This window comes from Arvicola amphibius, chromosome 17, assembly GCF_903992535.2.
Source record: "Arvicola amphibius chromosome 17, mArvAmp1.2, whole genome shotgun sequence".
Classification (NCBI taxonomy): Eukaryota; Metazoa; Chordata; class Mammalia; order Rodentia; family Cricetidae; genus Arvicola; species Arvicola amphibius.
The window spans coordinates 37,979,498-38,000,649 of NC_052063.2; the positions used below are offsets into that span (position 1 = coordinate 37,979,498).

Genomic DNA, 21,152 nt, shown 5'->3' on the forward strand with positions numbered 1-21,152 from the left:
ACCTAGGGTATTTTATTGGCAAGAATGAGCCTATTGGGGTGGAGCCACCCTTAGGTTGAGGAGAGCCTCCGCTGCTCCTTAATGTCATTCTCTGTAACCTCTAAGCTTCTCCTTATTCCTCTTACGTTGGTGCTCAGTCTTTCTAACACTGTAATAACCCTTAAATACAGCTCCTCGTGTTGTGGTGGCCCCCAACTATATAATATTATTTCATTGCTGTTTCATAACTGTAATTTTGCTACTGTTATGAATCGTAATGTAAACATCTGATAATGCCACCCCTGAAGGGGTCGTGACCCACAGGTTGAGAACCACTGTTAGACGCTCTGCTAACAGTTCCTTCAGACAGAGCCTTCTGCTCCAGAGATGACCATGATCGGCGTCCTTCCACGTTTGTGCCTCCACACCACGCTTTTATCTTTCTTAACTATCGCAAAGGGTCTGCGATAGTTTGATCTGAGAGAGCCCCCTAACTTTGGTCCTTTAGGGAGATCTCGTGTGGCCCTCTCTCATCGATGAGGCCCCCCCGCCAGAGTCATGAAGGCTAAAGTTAAGAGCAATTTTGTAGCCTCACCCGTACCAAGCCCACAACTGCTGTTCCATAGGTCAGTGCTTTCCATTAAAAATGCTGCCTTGTGTAATTACTCCCAAAGTGAAGTCCTTAATGGTACACTGAGCTGAACATAATTATTTTCATAATTTTATAATCCTTATAACTCCTTTTGCATGCGGGCTCTCTGTCTTTACCTATATTCTGTTTCTTCTCTGCATCTCCATCACCCTGTCCTTTGCTAGGTTGGCCATCCCTCGCCAGCAGGGCCTAGAGTACCAGACAGTGTCTTTCATTCAAAGCATTTGTGTGAATTCTAAGTACAATTTGATGATAAATTCAGACTGCTCTGCTGAGACCGAGCCAGTGGAGCCAGGGTGCACGGCACATTTTCTCTGAGAAGCCAGCCTCACAGACAATCTTTCATCCTATTGCTTGTTCAACATGATTGTTCCTTTTTGTCCGTTCATTAGCTCAAAAGAGTAAAATTGCTAACATTTCTTAGCATGCACTTAGTGAAGCCACTTCTCACCCCACTCCTTTTGCCCCTTTGGAAATGGTCACCCCCCCTCCCCCGCCCCAATTGCGGAGAAGTCATCACATAGTATTAAAATGAGTCATCTTATGACGCTTTCCTCAAATATCAGCAGCTGGCATCTATTGTGCGGATGTTCTGTCGGCTTTCTTCCATGCCATTTGTTAGTTAATGCCCAGAACCCTCCCACAGCAATTGGCATTACAATTTTATTTAACAGTGAAGAAACTGGGGCACAAGTTAGATTATGTAGGGACAGAAAGAAAACCTTTCAGCCCTCCCCTCCCGGAAGTCTAATGATCCGAATCCATAAAGCAAATGTACAGTAAGCAAATTATCAGAAAATAAAATCGAAGCATATAAGCTTATTAACACACAGGTACACTAGAGCCACACAGAAGGTTCAAATCTGAAACTTCAGCGACGTCTTAGGGGAGCGGGAACAGAGGTCTGTGTGCAGTTTTGGACTGGAGTAGGTAGTTTCTGGAGGAGATGAATGAGCCTGCAGAAGAGATAACAGCCCGGGACAAAGTTCACCTGCACGCTGGTGTAATGTTTGACTTTCAGGCACTTCTTTGGTGTTATGAATTTTATCTTGTTGGTTCATGAAATAACAAGAAGATAAAAGGCAAGTGTGTTCCCTTTTGTTGAGTCTAATCTTGAGACACATGACTCCCCAGGAAAGAGTGCCCCTGTGTTGGAAATCTAAGTGACGTTATTTGGTGTGTCATTTATTCTGAGCAATGGTCTTGCCCAAGATCACACAGCACATAAGTACGGGAGCAGATTTGAACTCAGGTAGTTTATCTTAGGATTCAGCACTCATAGCCAAGTGACTTCTACACAATTTACTCAGAAAATGCTGTTTTGCAAATTGATTTTGTTGATCTCGAAAGAGGCACACAGGTCCAGGGAAGGAAGATGGGTTTATGAAAGCTCACCATGACAGTCCTACTGACCAATTGTTTGTGACTTAGCCACCAGCTACTTGTCTGCTTTGGTGCCCCAAATGATAATGGGAAATATAGTCTAGGATAGTGGCTCTCAACCTTCCTAATGTTGCGACCCTTTAACATAGTTCCTTATGTTGTGGTGACCCCCAACCATAAAGTCGTTTTTGTTGCTACTTCATAACTATAATTTTGCTACTGTTATGAATTGTAATAAAAAATCTGTGTTTTTCTGATGGTCTTAGCTGACCCCTGTGTAAAGGTCAGCCCCCCCCTCCCCCATTGAGAACCACTGGTATAGGGGACTTGAATAGGATGTAGGGCTGGAATGAGAGGGCTGTGTTGTAGATACAGACAGACTAGCATTCATGTTGAGAGCTGGCTTCTCCTCATTTTATATTCTTGATATAAATGAAACATTTTCCGCTCACTTTTCTCTCTGTGTTTCTAGAGTTAAATATAAACTCATTAAGAAGACCCCCCGAGAATCCTTCATCACCTAACTCTGTTCAGCTGGCCCTAACATCCACATGGTCCACTCGCACCTGTACATGTGACAGACCCCTGTTTGCTTCACAGTGTGGGTCGGCTTGCCTGTCCCTGCCCCATTGGGTCCTATCCAGACTCAAACCTAACAAAGCCCAGGAAAGTGGGTGCTCGGTGGCTGTTAGGTAGATGACTACCTAACAGGGACCAGCTTCGAGGAGGAGATCACTCAGCAGAGTAGGGGTTCGAAAAAATAGTAAACAAAGACATGAGTGAAAATAATAAAACAGAAAACATTGGATAGTATCGGGACAGAGTTCAAGGGGACTGAAATTTGCCCCCCCCATTTAATTTTCTATACACTTTTATACCCCAATACAACAGGGGGGGAGAAGACAAAAGGCTTCTTTAACATGATACAAAGGACAATTTGAATGTTGAGTCATCAAGTCATTAAGTCTCCTGAGAGAAAAGCATTTTGTTGCTTAGGCAGTGAACCCACCCTAGACCAAGTATCCTGAAGGCGGCCACTCCCAAGATCAAACCTGCTATTTCAAAAGAAGGAGCAGAAGTATGCTTGACTATCCTGACCATCGGTCAGGGTGGAGTGGATCTACCTGTGCGGACCGTCTTAATGTCAAAGGAACCAAGTAACCACACCCTAGGTCAGGGTGTGTAGCCACACTTGTCAATAATTTTGAACAAGCTAAAACTCTGACCTTCAGACAAGGTCACATTTTTGGGCCTCCACATACAAGCAGGTGTATTCAACCCCCCCCCAAAAAAAAAAAAACTAGTCTAACATCCTCTTAGTTTTATAGCTAACTTATATGTTGAACAGGGAGCTAACTGGGATTTACACTCTTGAGGGGCTGGAAGCTTCTGTGAATTCACATGTTTTGTGAACATGTAGCTGTCTATACCGTCAACTCCTAGAGCTTCCTCACTGGTATGTGTCTGTTTTGAAGAGTTTTGATGAGTTTTAAAGAGGTGTTTGCTGGGCCTGCCTATTAACATGAAACAGTAAGAAACACCTGTGCTGATCTATTTTTGCTGTGCCTCCAATCTCTCAGCTGCCTCTAAGATACAGTGGTGGCCTGTGCTCTCTGCTTCAAGGATGGACCGTGGGCCAAAGCCTGCACTTTTCCCTCTGCATCAATGGTTCTCAACCTTCCTTGTGCTATAACCCTTTACACAATCCCTCATGCTGTGGTGACCCCCCAAATGTAAATGATAACATCGCTACTTCATAACCATAATTTTGCTACTGTTATGAACTGTAATGTAAATATCTGATATACAGGATATCTGATGTGTGACACCCCCCCCCCCACAGGAGTCATGACCCACAGGTTGAGAACCTCTGCCCTACATCTTGCCTTAGAAACTGTAAGGGAGGAGGGCTACCCACACTGCCTGGTGCTTTGTACATTCTCCCACTAATGACAGGATAGGCTAGACTAGGCTGAGACGGGATGGGATAAGATATGATAGACAGGAGAGGACAGGACAGACTAATCTAAAGAATGAACAGGGCTCCAGGAGCGTGAGGAGCCTCCCCAGTTGGGCAGTGGTAACACTAGAACTCAGTTGTGTTTCTTCCCCAAAGTTGTCCCTATTTACCAAAGAGCAAGAAGGCTAGAGATGTCAGGAGGAAAGATCATGGCCCACAGTAGCCCAAGTGCTCCTTTACAAGGGACTGCTGTCACCCTGGTTTCCAATAAGTCTTTGGCATCATCACCCCATGGCTAAGTGGAGGCCAAACTCGGAAGGATAGGCTGAAGCTCTCAAAACCCCCGGAGGGACCAGGCTCCCCGTGCTGCAGTTTCTGGTATGACTGGGGTGTCTCAGTGGCCTGTCCTTCTCCTTGAAACTTAACGCTTCCTGGGAAGCAACAATGATGGACTTCCAGGCTGTAGTCCCAGCCTTCTGGTCCTGATAGGATGATGACTTGCAGAAACTCAGTTATAATTGTCTGTGTGTGTGCGTGTGTGTGTGTATGAGAGAAAGAGAGTATGTGTGTACACAAGTGTTATATGTATGTGAATGAGTACATGAGTGTGTGTGCATACATGTATGTTACATATGAGTGTGTGTATACAAATGTATATATGTGGATGTGTGTGTGCATACATGTATGTTACATATGAGTGTGTGTATACAAATGTATATATGTGGATGTGTGTGTGCATACATGTATGTTACATGAGTGTGTGTATACAAATGTATATATGTGGATGTGTGTGAGTATGTGAGTGTGTGTCAGTATGTGTGTGTGTGTGCATGTGAGTGTATATGTGAATGTATCTGTGTGGTGTGTGTGTGCACACAATGCACTTTCGATCGCGGTGTTTTGCCGCAGCAACAGAAAAGGAACCAGCTCTGTATTTCACAGATGGTTTTGAACTATTTGTCTTAACCCTCTTCTAATCTCAGGTGTTTAATAGTGTGCTCATTTGGATGCCCGGGATGAAAAGGTACCAGGCATATCGTCGGCATTCAGTGAGTGTTTGTTAAATGTAAGAGCACGCCGTGACGTGAGCTCTCATCCTTCATTCCTCTCATGAAGTGTCTCTTATCTGCATTGTAGCTGAAGTAGAATTAAGGCTCTAAAGGCACAGAGTATTCCCTTGTCAGTGTCCTGGCTGATTTTACAAGATAAGCCGTGATACTGGGTGGCACATGGATCTCTGTAACTCATGATTGGCAGTGTGAGTGCCATTAATAAGTCAAGAGAGTTGAAAGAAGAAGGTTTTTCCATCCATAGAACAGGAAACAGGATTTAAACTCACCTTAGGGGATAGGAGGAAGATAGAAATACCTCTCAAAGAGTGACTAGAAGAATTAGCAAAGCACTTAGAATCACCGTGTCTACCAGGTATGAAGCGTTTTACAGTGCTTAGTAGGCTAGATACATATATGTGTGTGTGCACCTATCAGACCTGATGGTGTGACCATAGATATACACATAATATATGTTCTGTAAAGTTTAGTGATTCCACACACAATGTGGAATCCACAATAACTCTGTAAGGTGAGCAGGAGGGCATTTAATAGTCTCCACCCTGAGCAATTGGCGATCCATTCTTCCAATCCACATCTCTAACATCTGCGCCAAAGTCCAAAGGTAGAAACTGTGGCTTTGGTCCACTGATCCCCAATGTACACATTGTTTTCAGATGCATAATTACCTCTCATAGAATATTAATGTATAGCACAGGTATTTTAGATTCTATGCCTTAAAATACAAGGCTGGTGTCAGTTAAATGTCATGGGCCTTTCAATAAGAAAAAAAAAATCAACAGTATCTGTGTATAGTTTATGATGTAATATTTCCCAGGCTTACAAAAATATACACAGTATGGGCCTGGGGAGATGGCTCAGTGCTAAGGTCTAAGGAAAAATTCCAGGATCCACGTGTGCTCAGATGTGATACCTGCACCTGTAACCTCGACACTGTGGGAGAACGGAGACAGGAGGATCACTGGGGCTGAGCCTCCGGTCCAGTTCCGGGTTTCCTGTGAGCCCCTGTCTCAAGGAAGTGGAGAGAGAAGTAGAAGAGGACGCTGCATGCCATCCACTGGGCTCCACAAGTGCACATACACATGCCGCACGCGCACACACACCAGACACACACTCATACACAGAAATGTAGTAACAAAAACTGGTTCTCACTCAGGAGTGCTTTCTGCTGGACTGTATTTTTTTCTGCAGTTCAGGAATGATAACTTGAGGATACTGACTGGGAATTATGCATGAACTTTTAGTAGAAAAGAATTCAAGTTGGGAAATGTACCCTGCGACTACATTTAAATAGCTAGATGCCCACGGGGCCATTTGGTATGCAAGGCATATGTTTGCATTAGCCGAAGGAAAAGCTGATGTGTTTCTCGCAATACCTATTCCAACTACACCTTAAAATATAAAAGTTCTTTTTTTCCTGAGAAACGGGACGGCTATGTGCTGTTTCGACGACAAACACCTTTGCCTTCTGTCAGCTTAACATTTTGAATCGTGCAGTTTAGACTTCTGTTCATTATTTGCAATTAGAATTCTCAACAGGCTTTGAGAAATTTTTTTTTTTCCTCCCCGTCTTTTTTAAAAATTCATTCACCCTAACACTTACCACTTACGGGGAGAGAGTGGAAATCCAGAGTCGAACCAGGAAACCAAACAAAGTTGATCATTGAACTAGGCAAAAGTAACTCTGGGCCATCATACTGAACCTCCGTTGTGGTAAGACACGCTCCCCACCCCCCATTCACGCTGTCTTACAATAGCTCAGGCTCAAGTGTGCTCCTTTTAACACACCATGCTAGAAGCAGACTCAGTGTGCTTACTTGTGCACTAGGCTTATTGTGTGCAAGTTAAACGTGCTTCATCTAGCCCTCAGTAGGCAAGTAACCCAAGACTTCCGAAGATGGGTCTCTTTCTCAGTGGGGTATTAAAAAGAAATTTACAGACGCGCAGTGCCTTCTGGGCCGCCTTTTCATCCAGCGGGGGTGGACGTTGTTGTTTCTAACTTTGTGTTAGCAGGAAAAGTAGAGAGCCAAGCAGTTCTGCGAGCGGCGTACATGTGTGGAGTTATTCTTCCCCTGTCATTTTAAGATGTGACTGGAGCAGGAATGGTATGTGGGTTTGCTCCAGGCAGGGAATATAAACAGAGCCCAGCCTTGAATGGTAAGGTGTGTAGTAAATTCACTGACTCCGCTGTTTGCCCAGCTGCAGGCTCACTCCTTTTCATCCCCCAGCTGCCCAGCTGCTTCCTGATGCTGTTTTCTTTGCTTTTCAACTAGAGTGGGCAACCAGACTTCCTCCAGGTCCAGTAATTACTATAAACAGACAACTTTTCGAGGACGCAGGGCTGCACAGACGTTGCCGCTGGTTGGTACTTACGCCTTCCTCTGGTTTACTTGGTACCGACTCTGCAGGCTTTAGAGATGCGCACAGTTGATGAAAGCTAGACTCCCCAGCAGCCCCGGTTTTACTCCTCCAGTCATCCTGAGAGTGCGCTGTTGGGCCCCGATGAAGTGGTCCCTTCCTACCTTTTCTGCTGGCTTAGAGAAACAGCGGTTTGGCACAGCTCTGCTTAAATGAGTTCATTTATTCTAATGATACATCCAGGTTCCAATCTATTTTAAAACTCATCTCTCCAAATGAGAAAAGGAAAGTTTATTACTTTAAAACATTGCTTGTACCTTAACTTCTTAACAACTACACCTTAGTTCCAAAATCGAATCTGGATGACTTGGTTATTTGCGGGTGAAATAAAATCTGCCCCCTGGGTTTCACTGGAGCATCATGCCTAACGTGGATTGTTTCTCACGACAAAAATAATTGTGCACAAAATACAGGCCTTGGGAGTTTCCCCAGATACCTAACCCTGAATGTAGCATGTAGTATGGGGACACTGTCATTACAGGTAAAATTTCGTAAACCTAGGTGATGACCGCTAACACAGGAGAGATGGCTCAGCCGCTGGCAGCACTGACCTAAGTTCAGTTCTTAGCACCCATGAAAGGCAGTTTACACCTTCTCACAGCTCCAGTTCCAGGGAGATTCGATGCCTCTAGCCTCCTGGGGCAGCCACACAGACACAATACATAACACATAATTTTTAAAAATGTAACTGAAAGAGTAATGCCCACCTTTATTAATCCAGAAAGATACGTATCAAATATCTAGGTTAGTTATTTGTAATACCTTGAGAGGTTATAAAATCAGCTTGGTTTTATTTCTTTAATTAAAGAGTATAAACGTAGCAATGCATTTCAAAGTCACACAAAAAAAAATGTGCATTTCTTTTTCCTAACACTACAGTTTTACCTTGAAAAAATTGTCCTAGGGGACACAGTGTGTTCATGAACATCTTTGTAGCAATAACATACCCAAGGTTTTTAATAATTGTAGATTTAGTATGTGAGTTTGTCATATCCATAGGAAAGATGTCTATAAATATTGTTTCATTTATTCCTAAATTTTACTAACATACTAGTAGTATGTGTTGTTCCTCATAAAAGACAAGTGTGCACACGAAGGGGTTAGGACAACCCAATCCTAGCACGAGCAACAGCAGCACGTTAGTCAAGTGTGGTGCAGGTGCTTGGAAACTCTGTACAGCCTTAAACATACATTTTAAAAGAATGTTTAGTGATTCAGATGGAGGTGGTTCAGTCAGAAAAGACCCGAGTTCAGACCCTCATAACCCATGTACAATTTAAGAGGCTGTCCGTGGAAGGGGGTGACTGGAATCCCGGCGCCATGAAGGTTGGTGACGGGAGGAGCCCTAAAACTCATTGGCTAGTCAGCCTGGCCAAATCACGGAATTTCAGGTTTGGTAAGAGCCCATGTCTCAGAACAATGAGGGCAGGAAGCATTTGAGGGAAAAATACCTGACCATGGCCTACACACACACACACACACACACACACACACACACACACGCATCCATGCCCCCCCACACGCACTCGTGCCTGAACACATGTCCACACCCATTCTAACAAATACTACACCACAATATATTTATTTTAAAACACATTAAAATTATATATACATATATATATATATATATATATATATATATATATATATATATATATATATATTGGTTGATTCCAAATTTTAACTAGAGCAATAATACGTGGTATTTTAAAATGAAGGGTATGTGTATGTATGTTTGTGGGAAAAAGATTTGGCTATATGCCAGATCTTTACAGTGTTGTTCTTGTTTTCTGTTCGTTTGGTAATCTCCTTTCTGTATCGTTTATTTTTCTACACTGAATATAAAGTATTACTTTGTGATCAGAAAGCCCATTTTTATTCTAAACCTATGTGTGAATCTTAATATTTATGTTGGTATTTTGACAAATACATTTTGTTCAGGAAAAGTCCTCTAAGTAAGGACCGTACTAACGCGGAGCTCCAGTGAGTCTAAAACTTACCCATGAGTAGATGGCTCGGGCCGCCAGTTCATAGCGCAGAGGAGACTGGGGAGCACGCTTTTGCGCGTAAGAGAACTTTGCACATACTGAAAATGTGCGTAAGCCTCTGTAAACCATTTTTCATCAGAGCCTGTCCCCTGAGCACCTTCTCCCATCAGGTGAATTTGCATATTTGTTTGGTTTATACAGAAGCAGGAGCCCAAATTCGCCTGTCTTCCTACCATCTGACTTTCCCCTCGCCGGCTGGAAGGTGGTACTTTTCACATGCACACCTCATAGCTGTCCGTTCACTCAGAACGCTGCAGACAGACGTCTCCTAACAATCTGGGTCGCTTTTCCCAGGTGATGAAGACATACCACATGTACCACGCCGAGAGCATCAGTGCAGAGAGCAAGCTGAAAGAAGCCGAGAAGCAAGAGGAGAAGCAAATTGGGAGGTCCGGAGACCCCGTCTTCCACCTCAGACTAGAAGAGCGGCATCAGAGGCGCAGCTCCGTGAAGAAAATTGAAAAGATGAAGGAAAAGGTACGTTTAAAACTCCATCGCACAGCCCTGGCTCCTCGTATGGGGAGACAAGACATTCCTAAAAACCCTGATCCACCAGCAATAGACACACATGGTGAATTACTATGAAAAGACATGCATTTCCTCCCATGGGAATGATGACTGTTTAAGACACATAAAATTATGTCCTAACAGCTGGACATTTCGTGGTGGATGCCAAGTGTTCAGGACAAATCTGGAGAACTGGAATATTGACAGAGAGAATTCAGTGAAAGTGGGCCCGGAGCCCAAATCCATTGTTATTCCCAGAGCCGGGGATCTTTATTTTGTTATTTAAATCACATCGAAATGCACTTTCCACAAAGGACCTGGGGATCATTTTTATATGTGGAATAAATTGCTTAGATTCATGAAAACCCACATGTATTTCTCTCTTATTAAAATGACATCCCTTTCATTCCTGATGCCCGTGTCTTCTTCATTACCAGAGACAAGCAAAATATTCAGAAAATAAGCTGAAATCAATTAAAGCAAGGAACGAGTATCTCCTGACACTCGAAGCAACCAACGCCTCAGTGTTCAAGTATTACATTCACGATCTTTCAGACTTAATCGACGTAAGTACTTGACGGTTTATAGACAGAAAGTATCATTCATTAATGAGAAAATGCCATTATTTATTAGAATAATGTGGTTTATGAAGTGTTCAGAAAAAAAGTAATTCCAACCTAAGCACACAAGATCCTTTGACAGGATCAGTTGTAAGATGCATATCACAAAGCATAATTGCAAACTAAATCTGATAAAAGCAGATTGTTATCCTGGTGGACTCAACCAGAAAGGGTAGAATACAGTTTTCAAACTATGCCATAACACTGCTCTGTTTGCATCAATTCAAACTAACTCACTGGGACTGGGCTATTGCTCAGGGAGAGACCATTACCCTCGCATGTACGGAGCCCTGAGTTTGATCCCCCAGCACTGCAGAAAACAAAACAAACCCCCCAAAAAGCTCCAAGAAGCCACAACCCATATGTAATCTTTACTATCTGAATTCCAGTGTGTATTCATTTTGATTTTTATGTGCGTGATTGTTTTTGCCTGTACATGTAGATGTGCAGGCATGGGCATGCCTGGTGCCCTCAAAGGCTAAGCTGGTTTTGAAGAGAGAAAAACTTTTCTTGCCTACAAGTAGCAAGCCCGCACCAAGCACTTCTTTGCTGGGTTGGTTTTGGGTTATTGCTTTGTCAGTGCTAGGGAACAAACCCAAGGCCTCACACCTGGCTGCAGCCCAGTCCCTTGATACAGACATAAGTATATGCATAGACAAATAAATATAAGTATAGGCAGGGACATACATATTTGTAAACAGATGCTAAGGTTTCCAGGGCCTCGCACATGTTACACGCTCATGAGCTAAGTGCTGAGTGCTTAAAGACCCATAAGCTAAGTGCTGAGTGCTTAAGTCAGTTGTGCTAAGTGCTTAGTCTACAGCGATAGTGCTGACTGGGGCTAAAAAGCCGTACATAACCTCTCTCAAACATTATCCTGGACCCTGGAGTTTCATCAGTGAGCAACACAAAGTCTTTATCATTGTGCTCTTTACATATATGTTGAGAGACAAACTCTAAATTGATGTGTGTGTGTGTGTGTGTGTGTGTCTGTGAGATGTGTGTACACATTTAAAGTGAGTACTGATGGTACTTTAAAGCTAGCCAGGCATAGTGGCACACACCTTTAGTCCCAGTACTAGGGAGGCAAAGGCAAGCGGGTCTCTTTGAATTTGAAATGAGCTTAGGCTACATAGCGAGTTCCTGGCCAGGCAGGGTGACATAGTGAGACCCTGTCTCAAATCAACCAACCAAAAAGACATGTAAGATATTGCCATGAGTGTTCTTTTCTGCTGGGAAAGGCCTGATACTTGAACCAAGACGTAAGCTGGGAGCTGCACAGCACCCAATTCCAGGATGGAATCCCCCACAGCCGCATTGGCTGGGTGAGAGCTACAGAGGCAGAAGTGTGTTCGGGAGGCAGACATGCTACTGTCTGCAAGCACAAGGTGCTCATGGGATATGAAAGGGGATGGTCTTGTTGGAGCGGAGTGAGTGTAAATGAAATGTTTGGAGTGAGAGCCACATGGACTGACCACAGCCATTGAGGCAGTGAAGGGTCCAGACTCTGCGCTCAGTGTGGCAAGGAGCCAGCCAACGGTTGGAAGAGAGAAATGACTTCACCTGGTGTATATTTAGAAGATTCTGCAAACTTCATGGAAGGGTTTGGCTGTTTGGTCATCAGGGAATGGCACTATTTGAAACCATTAGAAGAACGAGGAGGTGTGGCCTTCTTGGAGTAGAGGTGGCCTGGTTGGAGAAAGTGTGTCACTGAGGGTGGACTTTGAGGTTTCAAAAAGCCCATGTCAGTCCCAGGTCCTCTCCCTCAGACTGCAGATCAGGATGTAGCTTCCAGCAACTTCTCTAGTATGCTGTCTGTCAGATGATAATGGGAACTGTAGCAAGCCCCTAATGAAATGCTTTCTTTTGTAAGAGTTGCCTTGGTCATGGTGTCTCTTCACAGCAACAGAGCAGTGACCGAGACAGCTAGCCAGCAGGACCCAGGGTTCTTCCTCCCCAGTGCTGAAATTACAGGTACACACTGCTGTGTCTGCCGTTTTTCTTTGGGTTCTGGATACCGCAAACGCTGGTCTTCATGCTTGAGCAACAGTCCCTGTGCCTAATGGGCCGTCTCCCAGGCCCTAAACAGAGATGTTTTCATCTCCAGATGCACTTGACTCTGCTCTAAATAGACAATGGTTAAATGTGCCAAGCGGTTTTCAGTCTTTTCAAAAGTTTTAAAGAGCAACCTTAAATTAAAAACGTGAACAGTTCCCAAAAGTCATGACTGAACCATGAAGTTTGAAAGAAGCGGCATGGAATCGGTTTGCTGTCAGAATCTGCCGGAACCGAAGGCCCTGAGATGAAAGGAAGCCATTTTCCCTGGTTTGCTTTTTTCAGGCAGTGTGAAAGTGGATATTCTAAAATGGCTGCTTGTTTTGTAGGATCCCATTTTGCATATATAGTAGTGATCTGAAAACTCATTAGCTTGGCCTTTCCTGGTGGAATAGAAACAGCTTGGTTATTATCCCATGGTTCCTCAGATCCTTTATGTTGTGTGAGTTGATTTAACGATGTGCATTTCATTCTGAGCTATCTGATATTAATGGAGAGACCTGCTATGTCTCCAATGAGAGGAAGTCAAAGTCACGGTGTCTTTAACGTGCCATTGAAATGACATGAAAGTCACTCAATAGATCTCAGTAGTCACAGCTTCAGAAAGTCAGAGAATTGAGGAGGGGGCCTTTTTATAAAGATCTTCAGTTCTCCCATCTCACATCCATATCCAACAAATTTGCTATGATGGATGATCATAAACAGGTCTATTCATGGGACAGAAAGTCAAGGATTTTCCATAGGATATGCATTTTAAATTATTTTATTAGTTCAGGGCCAGCACATGTAGACTCTAGAAAATTTAAGATGTTTCAAGCCATGATGAAAGCACCGTGCTTCAATGATGAAGCTCAGATTTGCTGTACCTGCTACACGCACACATACGCATGCACACACATGCGCACAAATGTACACACACGTGCGCACACACGCGCGCACACATACATGCACAAACATACGTACGCACATACACGCACACAGACATGCATGCATACATACACACATACTATACAGGGAAGTTGTGGAGTCATATTTTACATACATACACCATTTAACCTGCTTTTTTCTGTTAGTGGCCTCAGAAGCTGCATTCCCGTTTCTCACTCTAAATTGTGCTTCACAGCCGCCGTGTCTAGATCGCACCAAACTGAGCAGTGTAGAACACTTCCCTGGGCCACGTAGATGTTAATTTTCTTCTTGACAAAACCCTTGTTGAAGAGACAGGCACATATTCCTTCAAATGCCCCAGCTTCTGGATTTGTCCCATCGCATCTCTCTTCGGTGCTTTTTTGTGTTTTTCTTCCCGCTACGAAATGAACTGTAGATGAAGGCTCCATGAAGTCAAGTCGGCCATTCCACTGTAGACACCATCATAGATGGTGTGACTGCATCTTGCGCAGCAGCTGGGGTTTAACTCCCCGAGAGCAGTGCACACATCGGCTTAGTGTGTCCTGACTCCGATTCCCCCATCATGGAGTTAAGTGTTTTTCCTCTTAACAGATAAAAAGGTGTCAAAGTCTCTTCAGTTTGGAGTTTGTTGAGATGTGGCAGTGTTATAAAAAGGAGCCTGGCTAGCTTATACCCCGAAATAACAACACACAAATTGTATTCATTTAAACACTGCCTGGCCCATTATATCTAGCCTCTTAATTGGCTAACTATCACATACTAGTTTAACCCATCTCCATTAATGTGTATTGCCACTTGACTGGCTTACCAGCATGAGTCTAACCAGTGTCCGTCTTGGAGAGGAGAGCCATGGCATCTGCCTGACTCTGCTTTCTTTCTCCCAGCATTCTGTTCGGTCTACTCCACCTATCTAAATTGTGCCCCATCAAAAAGCCAAGACAGTTTCTTTTTATTTGACCAATGAAAGCAACACATAGAAAGAAGACCCTCCTACACCATAGTAGTTTGGAACCTTAGCAACACCCGAGCTATAATTTACTCTTGGTTAGCAAACGCTTGCTTAGGCTGTAAATTAAAGGAAAGTCAAGGGTTTGTTTTCTAATATAATTGAAACACAAGATTAATCGATTTGCATATATACCAATGATGCCTTCACTAACTCAGTATCCTCCTTTTAAGTACGAAGGCTAGAAACTTTAATAATATTTTAACACTTTCATAGACCTATTCAAATCTTTTTTATTTACTTAGAGATTTTTGGATACTTAAGATTTACTTAATGACGCTAATGTTTCTATATTAAATGAATAAAGCCTTTATTTACCAATACTTGACTAGGTAAATTTGATCTTTCTCTTTCAGAAATGTGTAACAGAGTAGAAAAATCTCACACTTTAAAAAAAATAAATGGGTCTTAGAGCCCTACTAGGATTTCAGTCAGTCTTAAGGCCTTGATTGTGCTTTTTGGGATCAATGGATTGATTTTATAATTTATTAAGAGTTGTAGGTAAATGGATGTCTTTGTGCAAATTTAAAGTAGTAGCTCTTATAACTCAACTTTTTGATATGCAAGATAATGTGACGAAGAATATGATAGCTTGGCTATCATCTGAGCATCTGGTTGCGGTTGTTGTTGTTGTTTATGGGGCTTGAAAATAGATGAATGCTAAGTACAGACAATGAGGAGACATCTCTGGCTCCAGACCCACTCTGGAGGGGTGTGTGGACAAAGCAAGCACGACCTTACAGGTGATGACGTCCGCTCTTCACAGAGCAGCCACGCGAAAGGAAGAACACGGTCACTTCATTTTTGCTTACAACATTTTTAGTCTTCTGCAGTGCACAGTGCTGTTTCCTGCCCAGGGAAAGGCAGAGGAGGGATAGGGACTAGGGGGATAGTGTCAGGAACTTCCTAGATAGCAGCAATCCTTGTTTTAGATTTATTTATTTTATGCATATGACTGTTTTGCCTGAATGTTTGTATGTATACTGCATGCATGCCTGGTGCCCACAAGATTAGAAGAGGGTGCTGTATCCCCTAAAGCTGAGCATGGGATGGTTGTGGATCCCATGTGGAAACTGGGAACAGAACCCAGGTCCGTGTGTGTGTGTGTGTTCGTTCATAGATGTTTTGCCTACATGTGTGTCTACATGAGGATGTTAAAAACCCTAGAACTGGAGTTATAGACAGTGAGCTGCCATCTAGTTGCTGGCAATTGATCCTGGGTCCCCTAGAAGAGCATCCAGTGCTCTCAACTGCTGAGCTGTCTTATGGCAAAAGAAATTGGTTGTTTTAGAAAAAGAGGGCATATACATGAAAATAGATTCTTTTGTTTGTTTTCACAAAGAGCAGGTTTCATGTCCTTTATCATTTCTATGTCCAATATTAAAGGCAAAAGACCTGACAGTTTATTCTGTAAAAATAAAATCAAGATTTTTTTACAACCAGAAAACAAATCCTGCAGGCCATATTTCTCACTGAATGCCGAGTTTCCAGCGATCTTCTTGCTGAAGGATTTCTGTTCTGCATGTTTGCGTGTAGTGGTGATTGGTGTTTAGGATGTGTGTGTGTGCACATGAGGGTGTCTAGGTGTGGTGCGCCGTGGCGCACGTGTGGAAGTCAGACAGCGGCCTTGGCTATTGATGCTCTATTTCCAGGAAACAAGAGTGTTTTGTTCCCTGCTGCATTTGCCAGGCTCAGTGGTCCATGGGCTTCTGGGGATTCTCCTGTCTCTATATTTCATCCTACCTTAGAAGCCCGGCGATTACAGATGTGCTCCACTATACCCAGCATTGTGTGGGCCTTAGGGATTCAAGCTCGGGTCCCTAGATCTGAGCAGCAAGCCCCTTATTCACTGATCCTTCTCACCAAGAATACAGTTTGGCTGGCCTGGAACTTGCTATGAAGATGAGGTTGACCTTGAACTCACAAGACCTGCCTGCCTCTGCTTCCAGAGTACTGGGATTAAAGGTGTGCACCGCTGTGCACAGTGCACAGTTAAATGCTCAACAGTAGCATTCCCTAATCTATTGTCAAATCCACCATTCTGTGAACTTACCATTCTTAAAACAATCACTGGGTCTAAGACTTCATTTCTGATACCACAGCCTCTTTCCACACAGATCCACACTTCTAAGATGCACCTGGAGAAACTAAGTCTTCAATGATAAAATGCTATTGGTCCCTTGTCACCAAGTATGTGCCCGGTGATAAATAGTTGTCACTGCTGCAATACAGTTCTGTGTCTAACTTCCTCCTCGGAAGGCTGCAGCCCCCTTGGAGGCTTGAAGGCTAAGCCTTTCTCGTGGAGTACTTCCAGGAGATAATCTCCTACCCCAGCCAATTTTCTCCCTACGGATATCTGTCACACACACTTTCCTGGCCATTTATACAGAATGAGACTGAAATCAGATTGCAGCGCCGAGCCCCTGCTGCCTTTGGTTTATCATTTCTGAATAATCAGTTATGCTAAAGCTTTTAGCCTTATCTTTTTGTCTCTTGGGACCTACACTTCATTAAAAAGCAACTTAATCAGTTTCCTTAATTAGTCAGATGTCCCCCCCATGCACGGTGGTATTGAGAGTCATCTGTGAAAACCTGCCAGAAAGAGATACTGTACTTCCCCATTAGATCTGAACTCTGATTAGAAAGATTACAGAGATCGTGTTCAGTGGGTTGGCATATCATATCGATCATACAGACTAATTTGGGCATGGTTTTAATCCGTTGTGATTTTTAATGTGTATTTTAAAACAGGAATGAGTTAGATAACTGAAGAAATGGGACATTTTAAAGTTTCTCCCAATAGAAAAGCCAGGCATAAGTACCTGAAATGAGGACTGGAGTTTTTTTTGGTTTTGCTTTGTTTTTTTTTGTTTTTTTTTTTTTTTTTTTTTTCCCTTTTCTCTTTTAGTCTCCAGTGATTTCTTGACCATATTCCTCTGGACCCCTGAATGCCAAAAAGCCTCTAAAGGGTGGCCCCAGATTTCTGCATTTCGCGTTCGCTCTCGCTTAGGCACCGTTTGATGGCCCTTAGGTTCTTATCACCACCTGAGTGTATCAACTTTGCAGCCAGCAACCTGTGCGATTGTGTAGGCATTCTGATTAGGCCTAACTCCCCAAGCGGCGTGGATGTCTATTTCTTCCCACCTCTATACAGACAACTTTCTTCTTACCAATTTTTCATGCCCCAAGAAAGGCTACCACTTTCCACCCAGGCCCACAGGCTGACACCCGGTTCCCTGATTCCTCCCATACCGTGCGTCAGCAAAGCCCATCAGCTCTTCCTCCTGAAGGTCCCAAACCCTCGGTACCACTTCTTGTGACACCCTTGGACTCCTAGGCAGAGACTCGCATCACCTGCCTGCATTGCTTCCTGTACTTTCCAGAAATGTACCCCACAACCCACCTCATATCCTCTGGATCCCTCTTCTCTTCCCAGAGTACTAAATATCAGGAATCAGACATGGCTGTCATATTCCAAATTCTCCAGGCCTCCTATATCCTTAGAATAAGAGCCAAATAGTCACAGTTACCCATTACGAGCTGGCACCCATGTGCCTCCCATCCTGCCCCCCAGTTCCGTCTGCATACTGCCTCTACTTACTATGCCTCAGCTGTGCTCATCCATCTGTTCCACAGAACCACGTGCACTTCCTTGCTTGGGGCCTTTGTGCTTTGTTGCAGAACTTTACAAGGTTGAGTCCCACCCCCCCCCCCCTTGAGCATATTACACATTCGTGCCCTAAATAAATGACCAGCAATCTTCCCTCCAGATCCATGCTGCCCCCTGACCGGTTATTTTCTCCTTAACATTTGCCTTCTGGCTGTACTTCTCTGAGCTTGCTGTGTTTGGTCTCTCTCCTTTCTCTTGACTTCGTCTGCATTAGTTACAAAGTTGTTGTTTTCTCCCTGAGAAAATGAGCCTGGCGGATGGGAGACGCATCAGGCAATGGGTGATTATGAAGCTGTTCATTAGCCAGACCTATCAAGCAGCAACATTGATCCCGCTTCCTGCTTTGTATCCATTCCTGTTACAGAGATGTACCCTTGGTTGGGACCTTCTCCTTTTAAGGGGAAAACTCCAAACTTCCTTTTTTATTAAGTGTTTAGCTACAGTTGGTAAAGTAACAACAGGAATTGAATTGCCAGCTTTCTGTGGATGCTCAGAAACCCCGACGTGAAAATGGGTGTGTAAAATGTGCTTGTGGGAATTCAGGTGTCTGGCTTGGTGCTACGCTTATTTCTCACAAAAATCCACGTATGGTTTCTGGGTTAGAGTGATAAACAGAGAAGAAAATAGCAGAGGGCAGGCCACTCTCTTCACCTGACAAGTAATACAAGAGCCCTGGACTCACCTCCTTCAGTCCTCTGGAAGCCACTCGTGGGTAGATGAAAACTGCTTTTTTTAGAATCCTGGCGTCCTTGGCTTGGCCTACTTTTCAAAAAGACTCAAAATAAAGCATAGGAAAAGTCTTTATCCAATATCCATGGCAGAGGTGACAGTCAAAGGTGCCTATCACACCTGCAGTCAGCTGCTCTCCTGGGGAGCCTGTGCCCACCCTAGGGTGTGGATTGCTGCTCTTCTCTGTTTCCCTACCACAGTGCTCACATGTGGGTCTGTAGGGAATCTTAATAAAGTTAACTGTGCTTCCTTAGAAATGAAATCCGGAGGTAGGAACGAATCAGGTGAAAAAGACCACTGCATCTCTCAGGCAGAGGCCAGAATACAGGAGTGAAGGGAGTAGGGGAGGGGAGTGCAGGAGTGGGGGAGGGGAGCACAGGAGTGGAGGGAGGGGAGCACCGGAGTGGAGGGAGGGGAGTGGAGGGTGTGGGGAGTAAGGTGTGAAGGGAGTTGGGGGGGGGGGAGGAGTGCAGGAGTGAGGGAGGGGAGTGGAAGGAGGGGAGTACAGGAGTGAGGGAGGGGGGCACAGGAGTGAGGGAGGGGGGCACAGGAGTGAGGGAGGGGGGCGCAGGAGTGAGGGAGGGGAGTGCAGGAGTGAGGGAGGGGAGCACAGGAGTGAGGGAGGGGAGTGCAGGAGTGGGGGAGGGGAGCACAGGAGTGGAGGGAGGGGAATGGAGGGTGTGGGGAGTAAGGTGTGAAGGGAGTGGGGGGAGGAGTGCAGGAGTGAGGGAGGGGAGCACAGGAGTGAGGGAGGGGAGCACAGGAGTGAGGGAGGGGAGCACAGGAGTGAGGGAGGGGAGCACCGGAGTGGAGGGAGGGGAGCACTAGAGTGGAGGGAGGGGAATGGAGGGTGTGGGGAGTAAGGTGTGAAGGGAGTGGGGGGAGGAGTGCAGGAGTGAGGGAGGGGAGCACAGGAGTGAGGGAGGGGAGCACAGGAGTGAGGGAGGGAGGCACAGGAGTGGAGGGAGGCCCTTCTGCAGAAAACAGGGAACCCTTGTTTCCTGCTCAGGACCCATGGCTGCCAGAGTCACCAGGTTGGAGCTTGATGTCATCCCCTTTGTTTTCCAAGGATGTCATCGGCTCTAACTTGGGGAAACAGGAATGTCAGGTTTCTTTCCATTCTGGACTCCTGGTTTCATGGAGTCTGTGCTAAGTGGGTACAGAGAGGAAGGGAGGGACAGGTTTTCTGAGGAGCTGGGGTACACTTCATACCTGGTATAATGTCACCCTGGAAGCTTCAGCTGGCTGTCAGTGCCTGGGACAATACGAAGTGATTGCACTTGTCACTATCCTCAGTGCTTGGGTCTCTCTCAGGTCTGATATTCGTGGCAAGCCTTTGGGCTGAGGAAGTCATCCTGCTTTGGTTGGACTAACACCTAGGAGGCTTCACCTTGGCAGTTCTTGGAATTTTTATTTAATGCACACTTTTGATTCCAACAGTCTTTCCTTCTCTCAATTTTTGGTTGACAATTTTATGTACCCATCTAGAGTTCTTTCTTCATCTGCCAGAATAACAGTGATTTGTTTGAATGAAATAGTTTATTGGTTTCCTGGGTATTTCCATCATTAAATGCACTTGGGCTACCACAGGCTCTTTGTGCGGACGCCTTTCAGATCTCATTAATATTTCATAAGCCCCACAGAATTACTCGAGACCTTCTTTAACCAAATATCTTCAGCCCTAATATAGCCAATGTCATTTCAAGTTCTAGTCTAGAAAAAAGGAGACTTCTATGGCTGGGCTTGCTCTCAGGGGACCTCAAAGAGCTTTTTTTTTTCCTGTTTCTTTTTTTTCTATGTTCAAGATGCTTGAGAAACCTAGAATTCGGAAATACTACATAACAGGCATAATAAAACCATGCCAACTAAGTGACTTTCAAACAGATGAGCACTATGGGGGTCGGAGAAGACAGCTGCCCATCAAAAGCCTCCTGGACATTGGAAGGCAAGCCAGAAGTGCCTCATGGCAGCTAAGCCTCATGGCTGCTCCACCAGCCCCTTAGGAAACCATGACGAAACCAAGTCTCACACGGACAGAATCCACGCGGCTACACTGGAGATAGGAAACACACTGGGTACTTTAGCCATTTTGTGCAGTGAACTGGTCAAGTCGGGGAATCATAGAAACTTAATAGGTGTTCTTCAA

At 44.4% G+C, this 21,152-nt stretch overlaps 1 protein-coding gene across 2 annotated transcripts in view; it reads left to right on the top strand.

Moving 5' to 3' along the window:
* Srgap1 (SLIT-ROBO Rho GTPase activating protein 1) overlaps window positions 1-21,152 on the top strand; it is a 273,611-nt gene that overhangs the window by 179,453 nt on the left and 73,006 nt on the right. For both annotated transcript variants that reach the window (XM_038314549.1, XM_038314550.1), the window contains exons 5-6: window positions 9,805-9,987; window positions 10,455-10,583. In XM_038314549.1, the coding sequence (XP_038170477.1) occupies window positions 9,805-9,987; window positions 10,455-10,583 (312 nt within the window). The remainder of the gene's footprint in view (window positions 1-9,804; window positions 9,988-10,454; window positions 10,584-21,152) is intronic.